The sequence below is a fragment of the Diospyros lotus genome, chromosome 9 (assembly GCF_014633365.1).
Source record: "Diospyros lotus cultivar Yz01 chromosome 9, ASM1463336v1, whole genome shotgun sequence".
Lineage (NCBI taxonomy): Eukaryota > Viridiplantae > Streptophyta > Magnoliopsida > Ericales > Ebenaceae > Diospyros > Diospyros lotus.
In genome coordinates this window covers 4,676,431-4,696,192 of record NC_068346.1, presented here as the reverse complement: position 1 = coordinate 4,696,192, position 19,762 = coordinate 4,676,431, and the positions used below count along the sequence as shown (strand labels likewise).

General features: G+C 43.9%; 1 protein-coding gene across 3 annotated transcripts; it reads right to left on the bottom strand.

Annotated features, from left to right (window-relative positions):
* Window positions 1-289: 289 nt before the first annotated feature.
* LOC127810615 (uncharacterized) lies at window positions 290-19,717 on the bottom strand. Of its 3 annotated transcripts, none has more exons than XM_052350178.1 (6): window positions 18,593-19,717; window positions 17,472-17,957; window positions 16,553-16,675; window positions 14,586-14,685; window positions 13,985-14,082; window positions 290-765 (listed from the first exon to the last, which is right to left on the bottom strand). In XM_052350178.1, the coding sequence occupies exons 2-6, from the start codon at window positions 17,772-17,774 to the stop codon at window positions 550-552; spliced, it is 840 nt and encodes a 279-aa protein (XP_052206138.1). In that variant the 5' UTR covers window positions 17,775-17,957; window positions 18,593-19,717; the 3' UTR covers window positions 290-549. The 3 variants fall into 3 exon arrangements, with proteins under 3 accessions (XP_052206138.1, XP_052206139.1, XP_052206140.1); XM_052350179.1 differs by having other exon boundaries at window positions 290-759; window positions 18,593-19,716; XM_052350180.1 differs by having other exon boundaries at window positions 290-756; window positions 18,593-19,716.
* Window positions 19,718-19,762: the final 45 nt, after the last annotated feature.

The window sequence follows — 19,762 nt, the reverse complement described above, 5'->3', positions numbered from 1 at the left end:
AAGCTCTATAAACAGGGCCTCTCTGATTCGTCGAAGAGAGAGGTAGAAGCAGTGAGTTTTGTTAATGAAGAGTCTGGAGAGAGAGAGAGAGAGAGGGAGGGAGAGCTGACCGGTGTAGCGCAGCTGTTGGATGAGTTTCTCCTATTTTTAATATATTTTCCAGCCTTTTAAATTTATCAGGGATTTACTTAAAATTTTGAGATAAATTATAAACCATTTTTTCATTAGCGTTTAAACGCACAATAAATTGAAAAAAAAAAAAAAAACTGAGAGGTAGTGACTCGAAAACTTAAGAAAATCTCAAGATACCATTTATAAGTAAGTTGGTCAATGAAACGTGCAATATGAGTTATGGGCATCCGACACAAGTTGATTTACATTCTTCCTCCATTAAAACGTACCTTCTGACCAAAAATTAATACAGAACAGACTTTTTCTTTGGATGGGAACTAGTGATATTGAAATCGGAGCTACTAGTGTCAATACATAATTAAAACAAGGGAAGATGAGTTTGATGCCGGCAAGCAAAGCAAGAGAAGAGAACAACAATCAAGCTGTTTTGGAAGAGCTAGCACGAGCAGCAGCAGCAGCGGCAGCTCTCTCTAAGGCCTTCAACCTGTTGGCTTCCATGCGAGCCTTTTGATCTTCCGAGATGTGAATTTGGCTAGAGGTGTTAGATACGATGTTATCTGGGGCTTGATTTGCTTGATGAGTAGCAACAGCATCACCATTAAATGCTGGAGACGGCTGCTGCTGCTGCTGCTGCTGCACAAGAACAACCAATACTTACTTGGAGAAACTAGAATTGTTCAGTTCAAATTAACAAAGAGCCTGCATAACTTGTCACCATGCATATATACATCACTACTGCAGCAAAACAAAGTTGGGAAATTAAACAGATTAAAAATTGATCCTTGGCAAGTCATTAGTTCTTGAGAACCAAGTTGATAGACAAGTTTATAGAATGAAGGTTAAAAGATTAAAATATCTTCACTTACATTATATTATATTTTTTTTAATGTAATATAAATAAATACATTTTAATTTTTTAACCTCTATTTTGTAAGTCTTTCTATTAACTCGTCCTGACTCAGTGTTCTTTAATTTTTTAATCTTTATTTTGTAAACTTATCTCTCAACCTGGCCCGATAAAAGAACTAAGAGTTAATTTCTTGTGTTGAAGGTTCTTCTGGGAGCTGAGAATACTCAATGACCGAGGACAGCTGGAGCTGGACGGGAGTGAGAGTTAGGCGGCTACTAAAGACCTCAAGCCATAATGTCAATGTGCAAGAGATGTGCGTAATCATTTAAAGTCAGCAACTCCATTAATTGGATGATGTTACATAGCCTGACAGGGGCAACGTAATTGGAGATATTATCTTCACATGGGAATCGGAAAAGGAGCACTCAGAGCAAAAGAGTTTATCGCTTAGGTTATGAAGGTGCCACAAGCATCCTCAATTTTAGAGCACTCGGGACGTACCCACTCAGAAGGCTATCACTTGAAGAAACGTCATTCTTGATTCCTCGGGGAAGAGATGAGAAGAAATCCATCTGTCACCTCAATTATCTCCTCCAATATCATCCCCTCCTCTCACGGTTATTCTTCATTTCACATGTCTAAATTTTTTTAAGTATTTTTTTTATTTTTTATTTTTAATGGCACCGATCTCGTTATAAATAATTTTATTTCTAATTCTATCTTTTTTTTTTTTTAATGACCACATATCCTACCTTTTTTTAATGGTCACACATCCTACGTAACATCTTTAACTTAATCTAAGAATTTTGATTAAATTTTTACCAATTTGCTGATGTACTTCTATTTCCTATCAGGCGGGCACATCAGGGAGACAGCTTGGGATTAAAGGTGGGCCATACGCAATGTGGTTTGAATCATGGTGAGTCAGGCCATGTGGTGGGTGATTTGAATTTAAATGCAGTGGGTCAGTTGGATTTGATGAGAGGTATTGGGCCTCATAGTTTGGGTGGCCTCACTCTCGTGATGACCACAATGTGGGACCATCTTCAAATTCCAGTGGGAGACTTAATGGGGGCCTGAGTGCGCTTAATATGGGCTGCGACATCATAAATGGGAGTGGGTCTAATAGGGGGTGTGAGGATGGTTTTGAGTGGTAAAGGTATAACAGGTCAACATTTAACAAGTGATCGTGAATAAGGGGGCACTGCCTAGTAAAATGGGTCCAAACCCAACATGGGCGAACTTGTTGCAATCAGGTGGCCCTCGGATCCCTTTGAAGCTTGAATATACGCCTCCCTATCGTCTGGAGAATGGGATCCCGATTGTTAAGACTCCGTTGACGTTGTGGAGGAAAATTCTCTCTATTGGATGAACACGCTTGTAGGGTATTTTATTGAGAATCGCCTTCCGTTCCCGGTGGTCCGCTCTATTGCAATGAAGTTATGGAAATTGATGATGTAGTAGCCGATCACCTTCTTCTGCCTCCACCCAAACACCTGCAGGGGAGACGGGGACTTACTCCCCCAGTCAATCTCCGACGATCAAGTCAAAATATATTCAACCAAAAAGCTAGTATAATTACTTATGCTCAATCCATCAAAAGGTGATCCGATCCCTTACCTTTACCCCCTTCTCTTTCTTTTATCCTTGCGTTGAGATCAAGATTCCGAGTAGAGATCTCCGGGATCTCTATCCCACTTTTCTAGGAATCTTATCGATATGGATTCCCTAATCGCAGCCTTCTCCGAAGAGTTCGGGATAGTTTTCTTCCTCCGTAATCTTCGGCGAAAGGATTAGTCCCTAAGACCTCGGAGACTTCCTTACCGAGCATCATGCCAACTGACGTGGTGATACATATCTGCTACATGTCCTTCTAGACCCAAACATGACAACATTGGCGAAGAACCCCCTCAGCGAACACGTGGCATGACTGCTATTGGACGCCTTCCTAGGGTATGGGAGTAATTACGAACCCGAGGGTATTCTCCTCATCATTTGCCCCCTCACTCCCTGAGCTCTTCGGTTCGAAGGGCTCGTGGAGTGCTAGAATCTCCAAAGCTCGAACTCTTATTATCCCGAGGGTTGGTATCTATGGGGCCCGAAAAGCCTATGCGTCTTTTTCTCTCACGCGTGTATGGAGGGCACATATATCAATTTTGCTCCGACGGTATTTTCTCTTCCCAATGCTCTGTCCAAAACTTTTTCGTCTTTTGAGCCGCGACAATCTTGGGTAGTTAATGCTCGTTATTACTCGCCCTTTGATCTTCTGTCCCTATGATTTAAACAGGGGTTTTCCACTATTCCTTTCTTTCTTCTGATTATTCTCCACTTCCTACCTATTGTCACACGGTCAGGCGTTCTCATCTTCTTCACTTTCCTTGATTAATCTCTCTGCAATGGCAATCACTGGCTCCGGACATTTCACCTCAACCGGTGTCGAGCTCGTAGAGTGGGAAAAGCATCCTACTGCCTCCATTACTTGCCAGTGGATGAGTGAGTCGGAATGCTAACAATTTCGAGAGAAGTACGTGATTCCTAACGAATGGGAGGTCGAGTTCAACACCCATCTCCGAGCGTGTCATCCCGTCGCTGGTCGACTCTGTGTTTACAAGTGCGCCTTTGATCGGGGCTTTTGGCTACCTCCTCGGGGGTAGGTTATGTCACTTCAACATCTTACTATCGCCCCTGCTCAACTTTCCCCTTTCGGGTGAAGGTATCTGATGGGCTTCATTGTTATCTGCCGTACTACTCGGGTGGAACCCACGGGAGAGCTCTTTGACTGCTTTTTTACCACCAATCGCGACCCCGGCGGTTGGATTTCGATCTCACCCAAAATCATAAAGGAGGGTTGCCTCCTTACCCCCAAAGAACGCCCCGAACTTGAGATCAAAGCCTCAACCCTATTGCATTCTGGCGGATCGAAAGACTCAGACGATTGGAAAGAGCGTTTCGTCTTCGTCCGTCCTCGATCAGCCAGCTCTACCCAAGAAATTTGGTCCTTAAGCAATGGATGGACTTTGGATACCAAGCACAAACGTTCGAGCATCGAGAACATCAAGGAAACTGTCGGCAAGCTTATGAAGGTCAACCGGGACTGGGTAGAGGGATGGCTTTCTAACCCAACTCTTACCAAAGCGGGTTTGGACGGTGTAAATTGTAAGTTTTCGGCCTTCACCTTCTTCTTCATTTCCCGCTCCTATCAGACGTTGACCTTTGTCGCTATTTTCTCAGTTGAAAATCTTTGAGAGATAACCTATTCTCCCATTACCGAGAAGACGATTTTGGACTTCCCGAAGAGTAAGGGCCCCTCGGCCCCCCCAGCGACAGGAAGACATCTGAAAAGGCTGCCCCTCCTAAGCGAGCCCCGAAGAGCAAAAAGAATAAAAAGTCCTCGACACCTTCCCGATCACGAAGAATGGTGGAGGGAGATCCTTGGACTTTCCAAGAGGCTTCCAAGAACAGCATCGATGGGGGCCCGAAGAACTTTTCTTCAGAGGCCCCCACCTCAAAAACCAAAGATCCACCTTTTACGCAACAAAGATCCATAGCCGTGCCTGCTCTCTTGCCAATCCCCTCCGAAAATGATACGGCAACCATCGCCCAGGTACTCGAAACGACTCGCACGGAAGCACAGAGAAAGCAAACTTCTGCAGGTACAGAGCCCACTGTAACGTCCCCCAACATTCCTATAAGTTTTGTGTTTAAGCGAATATTAACGCCACTAGCACCAAAGGGGCGCTCAGAATTGACGGGGGAGGCTTCGCTGGAAAGGGCTTCCGTGCTATCAACGAGGGAGATACTAGCGCGCCGGACAAAACGTCGTAGGGTGGAAACTGCACCTTCTGTCGCTACTATCCTCGAACCTTCGGTTCCTGAAGCCAACAATGCCCCCCTAACAACTTTGGCCCTTCAAAGCACTCCATCAACTTCGAGCGAACCAGATTACTGTGCCGTGATTCTAAGGGTATGACCATAGTCATTTCCTTTTGAATTCTTTTGTGTGGATAGATCTTAACCCTTACTTTGTTTCTGCTTCTCATAACCTTACGGGTTTCCAAGATTCAGTCTCCCGGCGAGAGTCCGAGCTCCGCGCCTAGATCACCTCCTTAGAGTTCGAGGTCGAGAGGCTCCGAGGGCTTGAGTCCCTCTCCTCCCAACTATCAGGTCTCGAACACCACGTTCACATTTTGACCAAATCTGTTGAGCTGACGCAAGAAAATGCAAGACTTGCCAACAAAGCCGAAGCTCAGGTGCGCGAGGATCTGGAGTTAATCTAGAGAAACATGCTCGAGGCTAACCAGGCCAATTCCCGGCTTAGGGAGGAACTGGATGCTGCGAAGGGCGCCAATGACCAGCTCCAAGAAAATATAAGGAAGCTTACCTTGGAGCTGAAGGAGGCCAAAAAAGGGCAGGTCGAGGCGTTGGAGTCCTATTCTCGATGCAAGTAAGACCTTCGCACCGCTCACGCTCAACTTCAATCCGCCCTCAAGGATGCCCAAGTAGCCTTCCAAAATGGTCGCGAGGATTTCCGAACCTCTGAAGCTTACACCGTGGAGCTGGAAGAAGTCCTTCGGGGCGGGTTCGAGCATATGAAGAAATTTACCAAGGAGCGTTTCCCGAACCTGGATGTGGACTCCATCCCTTTCGATGTTACTGCTGCCTTATCCTTCTTAGAGTAGATATCTTTGTATTCAAACCTTATAATAAAAAAATTTTAGCTTTTCGTCTGATCTTTGGAAATTTTTCTTAGCTACTACCTTGCTTTTGTCGTCTTGCTTTGCTTTTCATCGAGAAAAAGAAAAAACCCTTAAGGATCAGGCTTGATCGTTCGTCTTTGTTGAATACGTTATTTTGTTTATCGTTGTTTATCGCAGAACTTGATCTTGCCATTTGCTCCAAGGGTCCGGGGCCCCTAAGGATCATGTCTGATCCCTTTGTCTTTTTTGAGGGGTCAAGCTTCGCAATGATCATATCTGATCCTTTCATTTTTGTTGAGGGTTTATGCCCCCCAAGGATCGCATTCGATCCTTTCATTTTTGTCGAGGGTTTATGCCCCCCGAGGATCGCATCCGATCCTTTCATTTTTGTTGAGGGTTCGGGCCCCCTGAGGATCACATCCGATCCTTTCATTTTTATTGAGGGTTCGGGCCCCGAAGGATCGCATCCGATCCTTTTTGTTTTTGTCGAGGGTTCGAGCCCCCCAGGATCGCATCCGATCCCTTTATTTTCGATTTTAGGGCTCGAGGCTCTCCAAAGTTAGGCTCACTTTACTCAGGTGCGCCTTCCTGGATCTTTGGAAACTTTTACTCATAGGAGAAAAGGATAAGTTTACTCTTGAATAACATATGAAAATAACAAAGAAATACTACTGCCAGGACATATGGAAATAATAAAGAATCATTACTGGTAGAACTTTCTTAAATTCTGTACGTTCCACGCGTTTTTCACTGGAGTACCCTCAGGGGTCTAGAGTTTGTAAGCATCGGGGCTGAGGACCTCTGCTACCCTGTAAGGACCTTCCCAATTCGATGTTAGCTTATTTGCTTTTCGCGCCCCCCGAACATCTGCTTGCCGCAACACTCAATCTCCAGGAAGAAAATTTCGCGCCCTTACCCTTCGATTGTAGTATCTCTCAATACGCTAATTGTAAGCAACTTGTCGAATCTTCACCTGATCACGAAATTCATCGAGAAGGTCAAGGTTGTGCCTCAAATTTTGTTCGTTGGATTCGGGACTAAAAAGCTCCACTCTCAGCGTAGGTACCCCAATTTCAACTAGGATCAATGCTTCCGAGCCATAGCATAAGCTAAAAGGAGTTTCACCCGTGGATACCTTCACTATGGTTCGGTAAGACCACAGGATGTTCGGTAGTTCTTCCACCCAGCTTCCATTTGCCTTATTCACTCGCGCTTTTAGACCGCGTAACAAAGTCTTGTTGGCGAGCTCAATTTGTTCATTGGCCTGTGGATGGGCTACAGAGGTGAACTGCTGCCTAATTCCCAATGCCTGGCACCATTCTTGGACAGATCGATCAATAAATTGAGTGCCATTATCGGAGATTAGTACCCGAGGAATTCCAAAGCGACAGACCACATTCTTCCATAAAAATTGCTTCACATGTCGGGCGATAATAAAGGCCACTACATTGGCTTCGACCCACTTTGTAAAATAATCGATAGCGGCCATGATATACTTAACCTGACCAACCGTTGGGGGAAAGGGCCCCAAGATGTCAATACCCCATTGAGCGAAGGGGCAAGGCGTAGCCAAATGAGCTAGTGCAACCGTCGGTACATGGACCAAGTTGGATGTCCGCTAGCATCGGTCACGGGTCCTGACTAGCTGTTCTGAATCTTGTACCATCGTTGGCCAATAATACCCTTGTCGAAGAGCCTTTTGGCTGAGAGTTCGGGCTCCGATATGGCTTCCACATATGCCTTCATGAATCTCTCTCACGATATAATCTGCTTCGCGGGGCCGGATGCATTTGAGCAATGGCTGCGAAAATGACCTTCTGTAAAGCTCCCCATCGACTAACACGAAGCTTTGAGCCTTTCGTCTAACCTCCCGAGCTTCTGAATCATCTTCGGGGAGCTTCTCCTCCCTTAAGTACAACAACAAAGGATCCATCCAGCTAGGCTCGTCCTCCACACATAATTGATCAGCGACCTCTTCAATACTCTTCTGTGGCAGGGACTCGATCCGAATTTCTCGGGAGCTTATAAGGAAAAAGGAAGAGGCAATTCAGGATAACAGGTCCGCCTCCGTATTCATAGCCCGAGGGACATACTCCACCTTTACATGCTTGAAACACGCCATCGATTCTCTGACCATGGCTAAGTATCGTGCCATGTGGCCTTCCCGAGCTTCGTACTCTCCATTCACCTATTGCACCACCAAATTAGAATCTGAACTCACTTCGACGTTTTGAGCTCCCAGCTGTTCAGCCAATCTCAATCCTGCCAACAAAGCCTCATACTCTGCCTCATTGTTAGACACTCGGAATTCAAAATGTAGAGCGTAAGGCCATATCTATCATTCGGGACTCTTGATCATTAATCCTGCTCCTCCGCCACCCGAGGTCGAACTCCCATCTATAGCCACTGTCCATGGTCTTCGATCTTCCTTCGCATTTTCAGGAGTCCTTATCCCTTCGACAATAAAGTCCGCCAACGACTGTGCCTTAATTGCCAGCCACGACTTGTACTCAATGTCAAAAGTGGTAAGCTCCATTGCCCATTTTAGCATTCACCCTGAAAGTTCCGGTTTGCTAAGAACCAGCCTTAAAGGTTGGTTAGTAAGCACAATAATCGTATGGGCTTGGAAATAGGGTTGAAGCTTCATTGCCGAAACTATCAAGGCAAAAGCCAACTTCTCCATGGGAGGATACCGGATCTCCGCTCCCGTTAACCGCTTACTTGCATAATAAATGGGCCTCTATATCTTATCTTCTTCTCATACTAGCACCGAGCTTACGGCTTCTTCGACCACCGCCAAATAGATATACAATGGTTCTCCTGGCTTCAACTTGGTGAGAATCGGAGGCGTAGCCAGATGCTCCTTCAACTTTTCGAAAGCTCTCTGACATTCAGCATTCCATGCAAAGTTATTTACCCTTGATAGGACCTTGTAGAGAGGAAGGCCATTTTCCGCCAAACGAGAAAGGAATCTCCCTAAAGCCGTCATTCTGCCCGTAAAGCTCTGTACTTCCTTTATACTCCTCGGGGCCAGCATATCCATAATGGCTTTAACCTTTGCTGGGTTTACCTCAATCCCTCGGTGGTGTATTATGTAGCCCAAAAACTTTCCTACAGATACGCCAAAAGCACATTTCACAGGATTAAGTTTCACGTGGAACTTACGAAGGGTTTTGAAGCACTCCTGCAAATCTTCCGAATGATGCTCTGCCACCAGGCTTTTTACCAGCATGCCGTCCACGTATGCCTCCATATTTCTCCCGAGCTGGTGTTGAAAGAGCTTATTTACTAAGCGTTGGTAAGTAGCTCCCGCGTTCTTCAAACCAAAAGGCATCACTATGTAGCAGTAGGTTGCCTTATTGGTAATGAATGTCGTTTTTTCCTGATCCTCCCGGTGTAATGGAATCTGGTGATATCCCTGAAAAGCATCCAAAAAACTCATGAGCAAACAACCGGCAATCCCATCGATCAAGGCGTCAATCCTCAGGAACGGGTAGCTATCCTTCGGGCAGACCTTATTAAGATCAGTGAAATCAATGAAAAGCCTCCACTTGCTCTCCCCTTTGGGAACCAACACGATATTTGCTAACTAGTCCGGATAATCAACCTCTCAAATGTATTATGCCTTCGCTAACTTTGCAATTTCCTCCTCAATTGCCCGAGCTCTTTTAGGAGCGAAGCTCCGCTTCTTTTGTTTGACAGGTCGGGAGCCCAGTCGTATTCCCAATTTGTGTGTCATAACCCCTGGGTCTAATCCCAGCATGTCCTGAGTAGTCCATGCGAAGATGTCTGCATACTGCCTAAGGAGTGCTAATATCCGACTCCTGAATGGGTCTTTTAACTCCGCACTCATCTTTATACAACGATCTGGGCGATCTTTCTTCAAAGGTACTTCTTCCAACCTGTCCACCGGTTCTGCTGTTTTTAGATCTTCCGATCCTTCTAATAGAAAACTGACCTCCTTCGGGGGATCTTCTCCCTTCCTTCCTCAGGAATCCCTTCGGGGACCTGGAGCTTCTCCTTGCGACACTGTCTCTCTATCCTTGACTATGCCTATAAAGGCCATATAACATTCACGAGCTGAGCGCAAATATCCCTGTACTGACTGTAGGAAATTTCAACATCATATGGTACGTGCTAGGAATAGCCCGAAGGGCATTAAGGCCAGATCTTCCTAGAATCATGTTATAGGTCGAAGGCATGTCTGCTACCAGGATATCTAGCATGACTTGAGACGTTCGGGAGCTTTTCCCTACAGTCAGCGGGAGTTGAATGATCCCTTCCGAATATACTGCCTCCCCATCAAATCCCACCAAAGGGACCCTCGCTGGCCTTAGCTGCGCCATTTTGTACCCCATGCCTAAGAAGGCTTGCCGATACAAGATTTCAGAGGAACTTCCTGGATCCACGAGGATTCGCCGAAGCTCCCACTTCCCGAGCTCGGCTGTTATCACCAGCGGATCATTTCAATTCAGGTACCCCGGGAGGTCACTATCTGAGAAAGAGATTGGCTCAACATACCTCGACCTTTTTAACCCAATGGCTCGACCGCGGGCGCCTCCTTCGCCCTTCACGACTGGGACCTCCCCTGCAGCAAATGTATGGAATACTGGAGGCTGGGGATGATCATCTTCCCCTCGCTACGATCTCTCCCTTCGAGGCGAATGTCGAGCATGATCTCGATCGTCCGTCAGGTCCCTCTTGGGAGGACTCCTCGACCGCAACCGTCGGTCTTTCCTTCTTCGAGAATCGCCTTCCTTGGCCACATAACTACTTAGGAAACCTCGATTGATAAGCTCTTGGATCTCCTCTTTTAACTGGTGACATTCCTCCGTATCATGGCCATGATCCTGATGGAAATGGCAGTATTTATTCCGGTTCCTTTTATCAGACGGTGCTTTCATCGGTCGAGGCTTCTTCAGATAGTCTTTACCCTCAATGGTGGCAAGGATCTCTGCTCTTAGGGCATTCAGAGGGGTAAAACCACCTGAGTCCCATCGAGGACGATGTTTTTCCTTTCAGTCATCATTCTTCCTTTCCTCGGGGTGCTTCTTTTTGTCCTTCTTCTTTGCATGTTCTGCCCTCTTAGCTTGCATGACTTCTTTAGCATTTATGTACTTCGTAACGCGGCCCAAGATGTTCGTGAACGTAATCGGGGGCATTTTGGCTAATGACTGAGCAAAAGGACCGGGCCTTAGGGCGTTCTGGAACTCCACCATAGCTACACTGTGATCGAAGTTCCCAATGCTCAAGGCCTCCATATTGAAACGTGAAACGAAGTCTTTCAAATGTTCTCCTTGGTTCTGCTTTATATTTACGAGGGCCATGATGGACCTTCGATACCTTCGAAGATGTGTAAAATGTGCCAGAAAGCTGCCTCAGAGCTGCGCGAAACTTGCAATAGAATGGTGGGCCAAGTTTGAATACCAAGCCCGTGCATGCCCTTCTAAGGTTGCCAAGAAGACCCTACACCACATCGCGTCTGAGGCATCCTGTACCATCATATGAGAGGTAAACAGATCGAGGTGATCCATCGGGTCAAAGGTCCCCGCATAAGGCTTGATGGTCGGAATGCGAAGACGCTCTTGCGGTACAGCCGCCATGATCTCCGGGCTGAGGGTTAATTCACCCTTGTCCCCTAAGCCTTTCCAGACTTCGACTTCAGGGCAGCGATCTCTTCTTCCAATTGTCATAGTCTTCTCTCTTGCCGCTATTGCACGAACGACAAGTCGGAAGATTCGGTGGCCTCGCCATGCCCATCATCTTGCCCAAGCCTCTGCGGATTTGTCTCTGGCGGATAGGACTCCTCCTCCCTCGGTGGCTCTTGTCTTTCCTCCGCCCGAGAATACTGGGCTTGCTGGTGCTAGCGATCCAAGAAACTCGTGAGTAACTCCGTCAGTCGCTGCACCTGACTTTCTAGGAGTGCTATCCGATTAGGCGGGGGTGGAGGGCCCTCCGAACTCCGATCCCTCCCCGGCGGGCTTTTTGGAGGATTCTGAAGACTTGGCTCCAGAACAAGGTTACCCCTAGCGGCCCGAGATTGCTGTCTTCTTGTCGCCATTAAAGCAAAAGGAGATTGTTAAAACACGTCACAACTTATCGTGTTGAAGAGACAGAAAAGAAAATGTATCGGCCCCACGATGGGCACCAATTGATAATGCAGTAGCCGATCACCTTCTTCTGCCTCCACCCAAACACCTGCAAGGGAGACGGGGACTTACTCCCCCGGTCAAACTCCGACGATCAAGTCAGAATGTATTCAACCAAAAAGCTAGTATAATTACTTATGCTCAATCCATCAAAAGGTGATCCGAACCCTTACCTTTACCCTCTTCTCTTTCTTTTATCCTTGCGTTGAGATCAAGATTCCGGGTAGAGATCTCCGGGATCTCTATCCCACTTTTCTGGGAATCTTATCGATATGGATTCCCTAATCGCAGCCCTCTCCGAAGAGTTCGGGATAACTTTCTTCCTCCATAATCTTCGGCGAAAGGATTAGTCCCTAAGACCTCGGAGACTTCCTTACCGAGCATCATGCCAACTGGCGTGGTGATACATATCTGCTACATGTCCTTCTAGATCCAAACACGATAGCATCGGTGAAGTACCCCCTAAGCGAACACGTGGCACGACTGCTATTGGACGCCTTCCTAGGGTATGGGAGTAATTACGGACCCGAGGGTATTCTCCTCATCAGAAACGCCATGGGCTTGTTGAGTGGTTTGGGGAAGCCGCTTCATATGGATCCTATGACGGAAGACCGATCTAGTTGGGATATGTTTGGGTTTGTGTGGAGATGCATGTCTCCTCTTCTTTTCCGAAGCATATTTTATTGGATCAAGGCATTGATGAGCTCACAGGGGAGCCTAAGATTACGTGTATGCCTGTAGAATATCAGTTGATGCCCTCGGTTTGTCTCAATGCAATGTCTTTGGCCATAGTATTTCGAATTGCCCCAAGTCTACTAGTCATAACAAGGATGTGAACGTGAATGGTGCTGCCCCGAAGATTCGCACAACTCAGTGGAGGCCTAAGGGGAAGGTGGGAGTGACTGGTGCCCGGCATGATAAGGGAGACCAGGGGGAACCCCCCTCCTCCTGCATCTCTGGTTGCGATAGCTAGCTCAACTCCTAAGGATTTTCCTTTTCAGGTGAGAAATCAGGAGGTGTTGGTTGCTAACAAATTTTCTACTCACACAGAGGAAGATAGGAACATCCCTTCGCCTGGGGAGTTGGCTATCCCGATGAAGGAGTTCTTGTGGTGGCTGAGATGGATGTGGAGAATAGGGGGAAAAGGGAGTGTGTGGGGAGTGAGGGTTCAGTTTCAGTTTCAAACCGCTCGAACAGTTCCAGTAGTGAGTTTATTCCGATCAAATCCAGGTCCCAGCTGAAGAAGGAGCAAAGGAAACAAAACTCTATTGCTTGGGCCAAGAAGAACCTCGAGATTCCACCTGATCCGACTTGAGCGATATAGGCATTCTATGTCATGTGTTTTTCTCTTTTTGGTTTGTGAGTATCTTGTTTGTTAGGTTTTTTGTGTTGTCTCTTTGAGTGTTGGTGCACGTGTGTGTTTTGTTTGTTTAGCAGGGTGAATAATGCGCTTTGTACAGGTAGAGTTTGTACGTGACTTGAAGGACCAGTTTGCCCCTTTTTCTATTCTCTCAATGACCATTTTGCCCCTTCCCTCTCGAGCAACCTCTCATCTCCCCTTTCTCTCCCACTGCATTCTTGTCACTGCAACTAACCATCCACCGCCGACTCTCTCGCTGTCGTTCTTTGCCTCAGCCACCTTGCCTGCTCTCGCCACTGCAACCTCGTTGCTGTCGCCTGGCCTCCTCACTATTGCATCCTCCAGCAACCGGCTTGCCTCTTGTCGTCACATCACCGCTTCCAATGTAGCGGTGAGGAGGCGAGGCAGCAGCGACGAGGTTGCAACGACGAGAGGAGGCTAGGCGAAGAACAGCAGTGAAAGGGGCGACGACGGGTGATCAGCTGTAGCGGCGAGGAAAGGGGAGAGAAAGGGGACAGAGAGATAAGGGGGTAAACAAAAATCGCGATATTTTGACATCAAAATATCGTGATATATCGCCCTGTTCGCTCACTTGTTAAACTCTCCCTTATACAAATAGCATAACTCTTAGTGAGGTTTAGCCTTGCGGTCTTGTGTTGCCGATTGTGGTGCGGTACTCTTACTTACACTCTTACTTACAGGAAAAAAAAAAAACAGTATAAAGTCATACAAGTCAAGTTGCAGCAGAGCTGAACTACTAACATAATGAGAACAAAATAAGATGGAATATGCTTACTTCAGTTGCCTGCTTATGAATCTCTTGAAGCATGTCCTCTTGTAGATCATCAGTTTCATTGTTTTTCAAAGATGAATCCTCATGGACAGAAGTAGGTCCTACAGAACAGAATGACTTGAACTATAACTCCATGAAAATTGCTAGAATGTTAAGACATGTATTACGCACAATGATGTCCCTGTTAACTATATGTTAATCATATGGAGAACATAATAGAAAATTTTTTACTGCTTCAGAACACAGAGAATGAAGACCTGGTTCTAGACTATTGAAATAAAACAACATGAAGTTTTAGATGAAAGTCAATAAACACTACAACATAAATAAAACAGAAAACATTATACCATTGAAAAATAAACCCTATATATAGCAACAACAAAAAAAAAGAAAAAAAGAAAAATCCTTGTGAACAAGAACGAACTGAATGATTGTGGCTCACAAAGAAGAAGGGCTTACAGAAGTAATATATCATGCTCCCCTATAATGTCCTAGTAGCAAGTATATTCTGCTTCTACGCTTAGAAAATTTAAAAAACATTTAATATATGGTATCTAAACAACTATTTATGAAAACATTCCACAATAACCTTCATGTGAGATACCTTCTTCATTATTGGAGATGTCATGTTCAACCAGGGATTCATGAAAGTTTGTTGGATCTCCTCCATTGGCAACTTTATCCCGTAATCCTCCAAGGCATGTCTGCTCAAATAAGTTAACATATAAACAGGGATAGGTGCCGGGTAATCCTCACAAATATGAAGTTTTCAACCTAAAATCTAGACAAGTTAATCTACATGTTTTTACATCAGAATGCAAGTTAAATTATAAGAAAACAATAGTCAAATATATAACTTGTAAATACCAAATTCTAAGGAAGCTAGGGGTAATGGGTTAGGAATAATATTAGATGCATCAACACAGTATTACTAAAGTCAGGTAAAATCATTCAAGACTTAGACTCAATTTCCTTCCCAAAGTTAAAAGGGAATCCTAGTGCACAAGACTTCTCACTTCGTGAGGATTCTATTTGTGCGCAACCTTCCCTTTCCTTTTTTTTCTTTTTTTTTAGGAACAAGCTGTTTCTACAATTCAAACCACCCCATGACATTCCCGTCATAAAGAGGTAATCTTACCATTGCTACCACAGCATAGATAAGGCCCCAAGTTCTGGAATAAATATTTTTTCTATGAAATTAAATTTTATTGTTTTTAAAACCAAACCTGTAATTAATTTAATTTAATTTGTAAGAAACAACTGAGGTTTTTTCTTTTTTCTTTTTTTTTTTTCCCTCTGTCCATCAACTCCTTCTAATTGGCTGGATGAAGGATTTATGACCCTTTTTGACACTATTAAATAGACTCTTCTTAATGAGTGAAAGACACTATTATGCTTGACTGTCGAAGCAATATAAGATATGTGTTTTTCATTACTCAATCCCATATCAGTAGTCTATTGAGGTGATTTGGGCATATTACTTAGTATCCTTAGTATCATGAGCCTAAAATTTAATAACTCTTTCAAGTAAGTGCTCACCAATGGCCTATCACATAGGGGCAGATCAAGAGAAAATGCTTGAGATTGACCAGATTAGAACTATAGTGAGATGAGAATTATGACTTGGTAAGGACACCGAGGCACAGAGAGAGAGAGAGAGATGAGTTTGTCAAAACCAAAACCCCAACCTGCATTTATAACTTCCGCTGACAATTTTGAGTGAGGACATATGGTATTGCAAATTGGGGCGAGATTTGCGGTTTGATAAGAACATCAGGGCCTAAACGAAAGGGAACTTATCACAGCTCAATCTTACATCAAGAACCTACCAAACTTCAAGTCTTCAACTACTACTCTTCGGTGAGGGCATGTGGTATTACATGTTCAACATGCCAAATTGATAATGCAATAATTGAGCATTTATAAATTTCACATAATGTGGAAATGCTCTATGTTTAGAAACATAAATATCTAGGCATGTCACATTGTGAAAATTATAAACATCTTGAAATAAAACAAATAATTGCACTCAACAGCTATAGCTCAGCCTTTGTCACATAACTTAGTCACAAACCACTTTCATTTCTTAAAACTTCTGAAATAAGTATTGTCAAAGGATATGTTATTATCTGAAACCTTCACAGGTTGTAAAATTAGACCTATAGTTTGATTAAATCTTGTAGGAAACCAGAGGTTGGAGTACACATGTTCTTTTTCTTTGTACATGCAACACAATGGGCCAAAAAAGGAAGCAGCCCTCCCCCTGCTCATCCCCATTCCTCACAAATGATAGCAAAAGCCAATCCCAATTCTCCAGTACAACTACCAATTGGCAATTGGCAATTGCCAATATATTTTACCAGCAAAACTAATTGGCATGTTCAAGATGAGCATTTTGACACTTCATGGATATTTGTTGCCGAACACAATACTTATGTCAGTGTGTGTATGTGCTTAAAATTGTTTAAACTTTGAAGAAGTGTATTGTCCTCTTAGATGGGTTTGTCATGTAAAGTTCACTTATTTTTTATATAGTCCAGTCCCATTAATAAATAAAGTAATATGTTTTACCTTTACACGTCTTGTGGCGCCAACTTGTTCCACCTTGTGTACAAACTGATCAAATGAATAGTAGGGAAGCAAATGTGAATGCCATTGAGCGTATAAACCAATTAGGTTCCCCAGATCACTGACCTGAATACAGAATTGATTAACATGATTTAAAAGATATAAGATCAATCAAATAGTTCATGAAACTGCAATAGACAAGAACAATTACCAACTCTCCCGAAAGGGTTAATCAAATTGTAATTTCAAATAAGAACGAAAGTATCAGCACTAACAATTATACCAGTTAAGCATTTGATTGCCACTTTCAATCTAGTATGACTGTATAAATTAATGGACTGAGACAAGCGCAAACCCATGATGTGTACATTATAAAATGATGCTGTAAAAGATCATAGAAATTCGAAATTGAGTCACATTTGGAACTGGGATTTGTCAAGGAAATCTTACTTGATAGTATACCTTTCTATGGATATCTAAACCTGAAAAACTAACCATTTTGACAAATACACTATTATTTTTCTTGTCATCTACTAACCCCACCCCAGAAGTAAACCTTAAATGCCAGACCCCACCCTCATGGAGCCTGATCCTGCGCCCACAAAGGAAACCAACTGATTAATCGCTTGTAGGCTTTTTGTTTCTTTCTTTTCTTATTTCCATCCTCTCTCTTTTTTTTTTTTTTTCTTCTTCTTCTTCTTTTCAGTATTTTCTTTTCTTAGGCAAAAATCATAGTCCCATTGGCTAGATATCAGTTACCTTTCTTTTTCTAAACAAGCATAGATTCAAATCCTTTATTTTTGTTCCCAACCACCCTCCTTTCCTTTCCTTTTCTTTTTCCACAAAACTAATTTTCAAAACCATTGCAGGAATAAAAAAACCCAAATCAAAAAACCCTAGAACCGTAAACTCCACCGAGTACCTCATGTCCGCGACCGCGGAACTTGAAAGCGCGGGGAAAGTGGCGGAGGACGTAACCAATGCCATCATCGGAGAGAAGAAGCTCAGGCGTCAACTTAGGTCTGGTTCTCGGCACCTTCTTTGGCTTCTCAGACGGCTTTGGAACTGGACCCCCAAACCCTCGACCAGAACCTTCAGCACTGGCCTTGAATGCAGACGAATTGGACGATGGATTAGGGTTTGGATTTGAAGGGCAATCTCTGGACCAGTGGCCTGGCCGGCCGCACTTGTAACACCCCGTCGGCGCCGCGCCTCCCTGCTCCATTTCTTCTGATTCCGATCCAATTGGTCCTTCGACAGTTGCTCCATCTTCAGTTATATAAAAATAAATCTAAGGTCGAGAACTAGTTTTGGCGGGAATCTGAGGGGCCCGGTTCATGTGTGTCTCGGGTCCACCCGAAAGCCTGGGTCCAACCCGCATCCGAATCCTCTTTTTTTTTTTATTGCCCTGAAAATTCTAACATGAAATTTGCCGTCATTAAGCTAAGATTATTAACTTTATAAAACTGTATTTAAATTATTTTTAACTTAAAAAAATTACATAAAATGTAAATCTTCATGTAAAAAAATTTAAAAAAACAGTTAACGTATTTTTCAAAATATAAAAAAAATTAAAAATAAAAATCCTATGAAGTATTTAAAGTTATTATTCATAATTGAACATTGCAAATGAACTTTTTATTTTAACTCTCATGTTCAAACTTCTTGTTTTTCACTTTTTTATTTGATTTTTTAAAATATGCTCTCAATATTCATACCTATTCACTTTCTTGTCAACTTTTAAATATCTTAAAGTTAGAAGAAATTTGTATTTATATATCATGAAAATTCTTAAATCTTTCTTATTATTCGTAAGAAATGTAATTTTACTAGAACATGATGGTTTAAATCTTACTTTTTAAAAATATGAAATCTCATTTACTATATTTTAATATGTTAATTGATCCACCCTTAATACGAAAGACTCACCCAAAAAAAAAAATAGTTATAAACCTTTTTTTACTGTATTTTAGAAGTGCATTAATTACTAGACTCTAAGTGGATTTTTGTTAAATTCAAAAGTTTAAGTTGAATTTTTGATACCTAAAGCCTCTCCTCCCCCTCAAATGATTTTTTTCAACTTATAACTGTCAGAATTTTGTGTCCAAGTTTCAGTTGCTCGAAGCAGCAATTGCTTCCTTGCCTCTGAGATAGAGCTGCTGAGATAAAGGGGCAGAAACAAAATGGTCCATTGCTTGGAGAGAAGAACCCTTGCGATCACTACCCTCTTCTGTCAAAAAGTCCCATTTCTTTTCATCTCTTCTCCCTTCCCTTTCTTCTTGTCCACCACCAACTCTCTGGCTCTCCATAACTGAATTCCATCCATAGTGGCTGAGAAAAGTTCCGGTCGATTTGTGGCACAAAATCTCAAGCTGAGGTGCCCACCCTCTCACCAACAAGCCCCATCTCCGCTCCACAATCCTCTCTTCAAACCCATCTGGCAGCCATTCTGCTCTGAGCTCACCCTTGATGTGGAAGCCAATTGGAGGCCTTATCACCCGAATGAAAGGTCTGCCACTGTCTTCCAACCCATTTGCCAATTCCATCATCTGGGCAGGACGGATTGTGTGCTGTGAACTAAATTAAATGTAAAGCACAGAACCTTGTGGGTGCAGATCCGGCCATTGTAAGCATTTCTGGGGGATATTGCAGGTTCTCTACCACTGTGCTGGCCTAAAGTCTTTGAATGGGTAAGCATCCCTGGAGGGAGAAGAGGGGCCAAGCGCCCAAACAGGACGTTTGGTATAGTTTCTATGAACCTCCAAACCAAGAGGCTCAATTTCTTCAGCAGTGTTTCATAGCCACCCAAAAGAGCCTAAAGAAAGTGATATCTGGGGCGGGAAAAACCGCGACCATGAGTCAGTGCCCTCAGCTTCTAGCAAGAATCGATGAATATGAGACATAATGGCATGAATCGGGAAAACCCGGTCCCTGAAATTCATCTGCCGAGCGGTGGGGGAGGTTTTGCCACACCGACACAGAGGCTGTGAAGCCATAAGCACCGCCGGTGGTGAAAGTAACATTTGACAGTTTGGAAGCTCTCGGCAACATTAGTAGCCCATCCAAGGAAGATATCAGAGATTATACAGATCGGAGGCTGGCCTTCTTTGGCAGCAATTTCTGATTCAAGTCGCCTACAGGGATTATCCAGCGCAGCCGATGCATAAAAGAGATTGATCAAGTGGCTGAAAAGCAAGGCATCTGAATTCTCTG

What these genes read in the sequence shown, in the direction of transcription:
- LOC127810615 (XM_052350178.1), bottom strand. Translation starts at nt 17,774, where the DNA reads ATGGAGCAGGGAGGCGCGGCGCCGACGGGGTGTTACAAGTGCGGCCGG. An exon ending in TCCGCGGTCGCGGACATGAG is followed by an intron (nt 16,676 to 17,471) that starts GTACTCGGTGGA and finishes TTCTGTATTCAG; the next exon opens with GTCAGTGATCTGGGGAACCT. An exon ending in CATCTCCAATAATGAAGAAG is followed by an intron (nt 14,083 to 14,585) that starts GTATCTCACATG and finishes TCTGTTCTGTAG; the next exon opens with GACCTACTTCTGTCCATGAG.